This window comes from Kryptolebias marmoratus, linkage group LG18, assembly GCF_001649575.2.
Source record: "Kryptolebias marmoratus isolate JLee-2015 linkage group LG18, ASM164957v2, whole genome shotgun sequence".
NCBI lineage: Eukaryota > Metazoa > Chordata > Actinopteri > Cyprinodontiformes > Rivulidae > Kryptolebias > Kryptolebias marmoratus.
This window is the reverse complement of record NC_051447.1, coordinates 196,475-205,846: the sequence shown is the minus strand read 5'-3', so window position 1 is coordinate 205,846 and position 9,372 is coordinate 196,475. Positions and strand designations below refer to the sequence as shown.

Here is a 9,372-nt window from a genome sequence, read left to right as displayed (position 1 = left end):
TTGAGACGGATGGGTGGGGGAGGAGGCAGGGGAGAAAATAATAATGACTGATTTATCGACATTTTAATAGGCATGACCAGTTGTGTTGAACAGTTGCCAGGTTATTTTGAAGTCTTGCTATTGTGTTTGTTTTTGTCACCCACAGTTGTTTTGAATATTGTACCAAATATAACTGTTTGTCATGTATATAAAAATGAACAGAAATAAAGCTGTATAAAAAAAAAAAAAGATTCTAATCTGAATTTGACAGGAAGCCAATAGAGAGAAGCTAAAACTTAGGAAATATGATCTGTCCTCCTAACTCCTATTAGAACTTGGCAGCAACATTTTGGATCACCTGAAGACTTTTTAGAATTTTTTTGGACACCCTGATAATAAATAATTACAATATTCCATCCTGGACACGATAAATGCATGGCCCAGTTTTTCTGCATCATTTTGAGACAAGATGTTTCTAATTATAGTAATATTACACATGTGGAGGAAAGCAGTCCTGGTTACATTTTTAATGTGGGAATTAAAAGACATATCCTGGTCAAAAATAACACCAAGGTTCTTTACATTAGCACTGGAGACCAAATTAATGCCATTCAGAAAAAGTGACAGGCTACAAAGTTTGTTTCTAAGATGCTCAAATGCAGCACTGAGATCTAAAAGGACAAGTATAGACACAAATCCACTGTCTGAGGTCAAGAGAATATCATTAGTAATAAGCTCAAAACCTTGACTGAATTCTTCTCAAACAGATTATTTCTGTCCAGATGTTTAGACAGTTGATAAACAACTATTTTCTCAAGAATTTGTGTGATGTATGGGAGATTTGATACAGGTCTATGATTAGCCAGAACTCCTGAATCAAGATCATGTTTCTTAAGTAAAGGTTTAATTACAGCAACCTTAAAGCTCTGTGGTACATAACCAGTCATAAGAGACATATTAAGTAGATCCAAAATGGGGATATTAATTATATTAATTATATTATCATATAATTAATTATAGCCACTTTGTGTTTTCTGTGGGCAGTTGGCTGTGACAGACATCTTAAATTGGGTTGGCGTCAAACTTAAAGCAGTTGCAGATGTACAACCAATTACTATTTTTTGAAAGTTTCATTAAAATCCATCCAAGGGTTCATTCGAGAAATATTTTGGTAAAAAATAGACAAATTGACCCACACTTGCATACACATACAGACAAGGGCAAAAACATTACTGCTGCTTCCCCTTCAAGTGATAATAAAGCTAAAGAAAATAGCAGTTTATGTTTAGAATAGCCAGCATAATGAGCAATAGACTTTTGCAGCTGTGAAATCTTTAAAATTGTAGTTTTTCTTAATTAGTCAACTACCATTATATATTCTTTAAGTTTTATAGTTATCGCCAAATGCTAAAGACAAGGAGCAATATTGTTTTTGCTCGTGTCTGTGAGCATTTGTGTGTGGGTGTTTGTTTGTTGTACTATTAGCAAAATATCTCATAAATCACTGGACAGATTTTAATTAAAGTTTCAGAAAGCAATTATTAGATGAATAACTAAAACTAAATAAATTTAGAAATCAACCCCATTCAGGATGTCCACCACAGCTAAGCAGCCTTAGTTAACACAAAAATGGCTATAATTTAGCCATGTTTTTCAGAAATAGAGCTAAAATTTGGTCAGGTAGTAGCTGCAAGTCATTCCCAACACAATCTGAGTGCTAACTGACTGCACTAGGGCTGTTTTTGAAAATTTGCAAGAACATTAGTGTTAACTCTGTCTGTTTGCGGAATTTGTTATCAACCACTGAATGAATTTCAACAAAATTCCCAGAAAGTAATAAGTGGCTGTAAACCTACAACTGACCACCTCTTGGAGTTACCTCGTTTTAAGATGGCAACAACAGGTAACATAAATTAATCAACAAAAAATGGCTATAACTAAAATTAGGTTTGTTGGTAGCTTAGAGTTATTCACAACAAATACTTTGAGCTCTATACATTGTGCAACACCATTGCTTAAAACTTTGGCATTAACACTTTGGGGCAACACTGTCGGTGAGCAAAATATCTCATGAATCACTGGGCAGAATTTATTGAAACTTTCTGAAAGTAATATTTAGTTTCACTTTTACACATGACTAACATTTTGAGTCAACCCTATACATGATTGCTGCCACACCTAATCAACCTTAATCAACACAAAAATGTTTATTATTCATTCAGTTTTAGAATTATGGAGCCTTTTTTGGTGTGGTAGTAGCTAAGAGTCATCCACAACACATTTGTGGGGTGCTACCACACCTCACAAGATTGTAGAATATTTCCTGAGATTGCACAAAACATCCTTTTCAAGGTTTGACCAAAATGGCTATAACTAATTTCTCAACATAAGAATATCTTAGTTTAAAACTCTGGCATGAAAGCCAGTGGATAATATACATTCCCTCAAGGTAGGCCTGTAATGTCTTAGTTTTTCTTAATAAACTAGTAGAACTTCTATGAAAATGTATTGTTTGTACATGGAAAAAAAAGTTTCTCACTATATATTATTTGATTTAAAAAAAAATGTAATTATGCCACTAATTATAAACTTGTTTTATCTTATGGTGTATGACATATTTATGAAAACAAAACATAAGTCATCTATGTTTCTTTCTCTTTGGCCTCAGGTCTGTTCCAGAGGGCCATTGCTCAGAGTGGCACAGCTCTGTCCAGCTGGGCTGTCAGTTTTCAACCAGCCAAGTATGCCCGCATGCTGGCCCGTAAGGTGGGCTGTAATCTGGAGGACACCATGGAACTTGTGGTCTGCCTACAAAGAAAACATTACAAAGAACTCGTCGATCAAGACATTCAGCCAGCCCGCTACCACATTGCCTTTGGCCCAGTTATAGATGGAGATGTTATACCTGATGACCCTCAGATACTGATGGAGCAAGGTACAAGTTCCTTTAACTAAAAAAGCCTGTAATGTTAAACAGTGTTCTTGTCTCAAATTTGTCATTTATCAACTCTTTGAACTGTTTTTTACAGGTGAATTCCTCAACTATGATATAATGTTAGGAGTGAACCAGGGTGAGGGCCTTAAATTTGTGGAGCTTATTGTTGACAGTGACAATGGTGTCCAGGCCAATGATTTCGACTATACCGTGTCCAGCTTTGTTGATGACCTCTATGGTTATCCAGAGGGTAAAGACATCCTGCGAGAGACTATCAAGTTTATGTACACGGATTGGGCTGATAGACACAACCCGGAGACCCGCAGGAAGACACTTCTGGCCCTTTTCACTGATCATCAGTGGGTGGCACCTGCTATTGCCACAGCTGATCTACACTCCAGTTTTGGGTCACCAACCTACTTCTATGCCTTCTACCATCACTGTCAGACAGAACAGGTAGGTGACAAAGTGATGTTAGCAGTCATTCATGTAAACCACAAATTTAAAATAATTTTAACACCATATCCACCTTATTCCTATGACCCATGATGCCTTGTGTAATGAATACATAATAGGTAAAATGTCTGTTCAAAGCATTTTTATCTAATAGACTGTCTCTCTGTGACAGCAGGGCAAAATGTGGGAACACTGATTGTTACTCAAACATGATAATTTATTCATATTTGTCCCTTCAACTATCAAGGACTTTGAGGACCCAAAAAAAAGGGAAAATTGCTAAATATTAGCATATTTAGCTTTTTCGTTAAATCTGTTGCTACAGACACGGTGCATTAAATAAAAAAACTGAGACACGTCAGTACCTCCTGATCTGACTCATTCCAATAGACAAATAGGGTGAAAAATGTTGCTTCTTAAAATGCATGAACAAAGTTTTTGGACTTTCATGAAATTTACATCACATATTTATTTAGGGGTGTCAATGCACCTCTAAAAGCTTATTTTTCCTTAGGAATAAAACATGCAAATGATAAACCAAAACGTGGCATGATCAGGAACAGTCTGCTATGACCTTTGGTGACAGTATGTGGCACAATGTAGACAAAATTTGTAAAAAAAACAAACAAACAAACAAACAAACAAAAACAACTGAGAAATATGTAATGGAGATCAATGAAATATCCATCCAGTCATCCATTTTCTTTATCCACTTCTCCTTTTTGGGTCATGGAGAGCTGATGCCTATCTCCAGTCATCACTGTGCGAGAGGCGGGGGACACCATGGACAGGTCACAAGTCCATCACAGGGCCTCATAGTGACAAACCAGGCAAACAACCATTCACACACTCACTAAACCTATGGACAACTTTGCGTTACCAACTAATCTAACGTGCATGTTTTTGGTCTATGGGAGGAAATCGGGGTATCAAGAGAAAACACATCTGCACAGGCAGAACATGCAAACTCCACCCAGAAAGGCCCCAGGTCAGGAGGCAATCCTGCAACCTTTTTGCTTAGAGGCGACGTATATTTTAGTGAAAAACAGGAAATTCCATATGTCTGAGCATTCCATAGCTCAGACATACTTCACCGAAAGTTAAAATGGGTCATTCTAACTCATTTTATCCACTTTCTTCGACGAACAAATAAATCAAAATAAGAATGTGCCTGAAAATGAACTTACCCCGGCTTGTTGCGCCATTGCATAGGAAAGACCAAAGAGGACTTGAAAAACCGAGAGAAAACCAAAGCTGTCACTGTGATTGGTTGATGGTTGCCCTGATAACCCAACTCCCTCTGCTCACTCCCCCTCCCTCCCCTGCTCTAGCCTCTACAGACACAACTGAGTTTTGATACAAACAACCGCAAGAAATGCTTCAAAAGTCACGTGTGAAGCGAAAGTTGAGCGCATGCGAGACTAGAGTTGAGCGTGCGTATCAACAGATTTGAGACGTTGTGTTCACTGACCTGTAGATGGCAATCATGCCTGGCATGGAAAATACAGCAGATTCAGTGAGCACAGCCAATAAAAAAAGTCACAACCAAAAAATAGGTTACACACTCTAATATTTTGTTGGATCGCCTTTTGCTTTGATTACGGCATGCATTCGCCGTGGCATTGTTTTGATAAGCTTCTGCAATGTCACAAGTTTTATTTCCATCTAGTGTTGAATTAATTTTTCACCAAGATCTTGCATTGATGATGGTAGAATCTTACCGCTGAGCACAGCCTTCTCTAGCAGATCCCAAAGATTCTCAATGGGGTTAAGGTCTGGACTCTGTGGTGGCCAATCCATGTGTGAAAATGATGATTCGAACATGGGCAATAGCGGGGGGTTGTAGCCCAAGGAGGCCTCGAAAGGAGACATACCTGTGGCAGATGAGACGTGGGTGTTGTGAGCATACTCAATCCAGGTAAGTTGTTTGCTCCAAGTAGACGGGTTATCACTGGCCAAACATCTGAGGGCGACTTCCAGTTCTTGGTTACAGCGCTCTGTTTGCCCATTAGACTGTGGGTGGTACCCGGATGTGGCTCCGAGAGCGTTGCAGAAAGACTACCATACTTGAGACACAAACTGGGGTCCTCGGTCGGATACTACGTCCACTGGGATGTCATAAATGCGGAACACATGTTGGATCATTAATTGAGCTGTCTCGAAGGCTGAGGGGAGCGTGGGTAGGGGGATGAAATGTGCCAATTTAGAAAATCGGTCAACGACGGTTAGAATGACAGTGTTACCCTGGGACGGGAACAGGCCTGTGACGAAGTCCAATGCTACATGGGACCATGGACGACTGGGAACTGGTAGTGGTTGTAAAAGGCCTGCAGGGGGTCGGTTGCTGCTCTTGAAACGGGCACATGTGGGACAGGCTGCCACGAACTCCTTCACATCTGCTGACAGGGAGGGGCACCAAAAATATCTGGTAGTTAGACTTAACATACGGTTTATGCCGGGGAGATATGAAAACTGACTTGAGTGAAGCCAATCTAAAGCCCCTTTCACACGGACCCTTATGGGCCAGGCTCCACTCTACTCGGCTCGCTTTGCGAGTGTTTACATCTGCATTTTTTCGCCTTCGGTCCCTGCTTCTTTGGTCCCTGCTTCGGGGTAGGGCCAGCCGGGCCTGCCCTGCTTCATGGGTGGCGCAAGCTTAGCTCCTGTTCACTCATTGGTCGTGGGTGTGACCAGATGCAAGCATAAAGAGCGAACGGTAGGAATATAAACAACAGCGTTAGCTTACCCTGCAACTTCTATGCCGTCTGTCTCCCAGCTGAAGGTGCTGTAAAGCCTGAGATCTCCCGCGGATAACAGCTGTCCTACTCCGTGCAACAATTGCGGCATCCAGAGCATTTCTTCCACTGCGCCTCTCTTCCTGAAGTCTCAGAAGAATCCCCATAAGTTTAAAAAACAGCAACAACACAGGGCCAACGCTGTCCATAGCGCTTTCGTTGTTTACACAACTTGCGCCAAGTTTTCGTAGCGTAATTTATTCAAAGCTAATTAATAATACTTGCTTGACTATATGACTTAGAGGAGAAAAACACAAGTAAGGAATGAACGAGACAGACATGAGGTTGGTTGTCCATAGCACTTTCATTGTTTACACAAGTTGCGCTAAGTTTTAGTAGCGCACCCCCCGCGCCACGGCCCCGCCCCCGCCCCCGCCCCCTGCAACACGAGGATGCGTTCCTTTGCTACCAACCAAACTGGCTGGTGTAAACGTGATGCATTCTGTATCGAGCCGAGCTGAGTAGAGTGGGGTAGAGCCTGACTTCTGAATTAGGGTCCGTGTAAAAGAGGCATAATACTCTTGTTATCTCCCTCTCGATGGCCTAGGTGAGAGAGCTGACAAACTTGGTAGGTGGAATAATGGGTTCCTCTCTGTTAGGGGGTTCAGAGCCGGACCATAGTCTGGACAGGGCGTCAGGCTTGACATTCTTGGAGCCGGGTCTGTAGATGATAGAAAAATTAAATCTACCAAAAAACAATGACCACCTGGCCTGACGGGGGTTGAGCCTCTTGGTGGTCTGTACAAAAGCGAGATTTTTATGGTCTGTCCAGATCAGAAAAGGAGTTTCAGTGCCCTCCAGCCAGTGCTGCCATCCCTCCAGAGCCAGCTTGATGGCCAATAGCTCCCGATTGCCGACATCATAATTTCTTTCTGCTGCAGATAAACGATGAGAGAAGCACGTGGGTGAATCTTATTATCTGTAGATGACCTCTGGGAGAGAATAGCTCCCACACCTGAGTCCAAGGCGTCTACTTCCACGATGAATTGAAGTTTTGGATTTGGATGATGTAGAATAGGAGCGGAAACGAAACATGACCTCAACTCACCAAAAGCAGTTTGTGCTTCGGGGGTCCATACAAAAGTCTGTTTGATAGACGTGATCTGAGTGAGGGGGGCAGCCACCCTGCTGTAGTCGTTTATGAAGTGGCGATAAAAATTGGCAAACCCCAAGAGCCTCTGTAGTTGGCGTCGATTGGAGGGAACTAGCCACTCTGCCACTGCTCTTGTCTTTTCGGGATCCGTTTCGTAGTACTCTTGCCCAAAAATGAAGTCCAGAAAAGGTTACGGAGGAAACACTAAAATCACATTTTTCGGCTTTGACAAAGAGCTAGTTTAGTCTCTGGAGTACTGCCTGCACGTGCTACCGATGTTGAGTGGGATCCTGAGAATAGATCAGAATATCGTCCAGGTAAACAAATACAAAAATGTTCAGGAAATCACATAGAATGTCATTACTGAGTGATTGGAAGACTTCAGGGGCATTGGTAAGTCCAAAAGGCATTACTAAGTATTCATAGGGCCCCAGAGGGGTCTTGAAAGCAGTTTCCCACTCATCCCTCTCTCTTATCCTTACCAGATGGTATGCATTACGGAGGTCCAGTTTTGTGAAAATGGTGGTGGTGCTGATGAATCGAGTCAATTAAGGGCAATGGATACTTGTTTTTCACTGTTATCTGATTTAGTCCTCGATAGTAGATGCAGGGGCGGAGACTCGTCTTTCTTCTCCACAAAAAAGAAGCCAGCGCTCACACGAGATGTGGAAAGACGAATGATACTGGATGAGAGAGATTTCTCAATGTAGGTTCTCATGGCGTCTCTTTCAGGACCTGAGAGGTTAAACAGCCGACTTGAGGGAAGGGGGGCCCCCGGTGGGAGTTCTATGGCGCAATCATAAGGTCTGTGCGGGGGAAGTGACAGAGCCTTGGTCTTACTAAACACTGGGGTGACATCATGATATTCGGGTGGAACTTTAGATAACTCAATTTTCTCATTGGGCTCTCTTTTTACTGGGAGAGCAGGTATAGCCGACTGGGGGCAATTCTTTAAGCAAAAATTGCTCCAAGACTCTATCCTCTTCTCCGCCCAGTTGATTACTGGATTATGCTTTCTTAGCCATGGAAAACCTAATATCATTTGAGGTGTGGGCGACGAAAAAAACAAAAAACTCACCTGACTCGCTTTGATTTCCGGAAGCAATGAATTGAAGGTTGGATATCCGATGTTTAATGCGAGTATTGATTTGGCCTGAGATGTCCATAACTGGTAGCAAAGAGGTCATCCCTTGCAGGGGGAGCTGCAAACTGCGAACGAGGTCTTCGGAGATGAGGTTTTGTTCAGCTCCAGAGTCCACCAATGTGTGAACAGAGGCCTTGAATTGTTCGTTAATGATGGTGGTGTGTAGAAAAAACTGGGAGCTGAGGGAATGTGACAAACTACTCACTAGTACCCCATGTTCGTCTAGTGAGCTTGCCCTTTTAACAGAAGCGGGCATTTAGCACGGAAATGTCTTTTATCGCCAAAGTAAAAACATTCCTTGGACTCATAACGCCTCTGCCTCTCCTCCGGATTCAGTCTGGCACGACCCAGCTGCATGGACTCCGGTGTCATTCCGAGAAGACTGGGCTCCACTCTCTGGTCACCGGTAGGTGGATGAGTTGTGGGAGGGCAGGTGGACTGGGACTTCACTTCACTTCACTTCACTTCACTTCACTTCACTTCACTTCACTTCAATTCAATTCAATTCAATTCAATTCAATTCAAAAATACTTTATTAATCCCAAAGGGAAATTAAATGTTGACAAAGCTCATTTAAATCAAGGAGTTATTATAGATGGTGATGGCTGTGGGCAGGAAAGATCTCCTGTAGCGGTCCGTTTTACAGCTAATCTGAAGAATCCTTTGACTAAAGAGACTCAGTTTTCCGATGACAGTCTCGTGAAGAGGATGGTTAGGGTTGTCCATGATTTCCTTGATTTTATGCAAAATCCTTCTTTGCATCATCATCTCCAGAGGTTTCACAGTCATCCCCAGAACAGAACCAGCCTTCTTTATCAGGTTGTTGAGCCTTTTTAGGTCCCTGGCTCTGATGCTGCTGCCCCAACAGATGATGGCAGAGGAGATGACACTCTCAACAACAGACTTATAGAAGATCTGCAACATCTTGCTGGAAACCTTGAAGGATCTAAGCTTCCTCAAGAAGTACAGT

The 9,372-nt window shown here is 42.1% G+C and overlaps 1 protein-coding gene across 2 annotated transcripts in view; it reads left to right on the top strand.

Moving 5' to 3' along the window:
* The window catches only part of nlgn1 (neuroligin 1), a 591,335-nt gene that overhangs the window by 551,480 nt on the left and 30,483 nt on the right, over positions 1-9,372 (top strand). For both annotated transcript variants that reach the window (XM_025009446.2, XM_017431531.3), the window contains 2 exons: positions 2,648-2,914; positions 3,009-3,370. In XM_025009446.2, the coding sequence (XP_024865214.1) occupies positions 2,648-2,914; positions 3,009-3,370 (629 nt within the window). The remainder of the gene's footprint in view (positions 1-2,647; positions 2,915-3,008; positions 3,371-9,372) is intronic.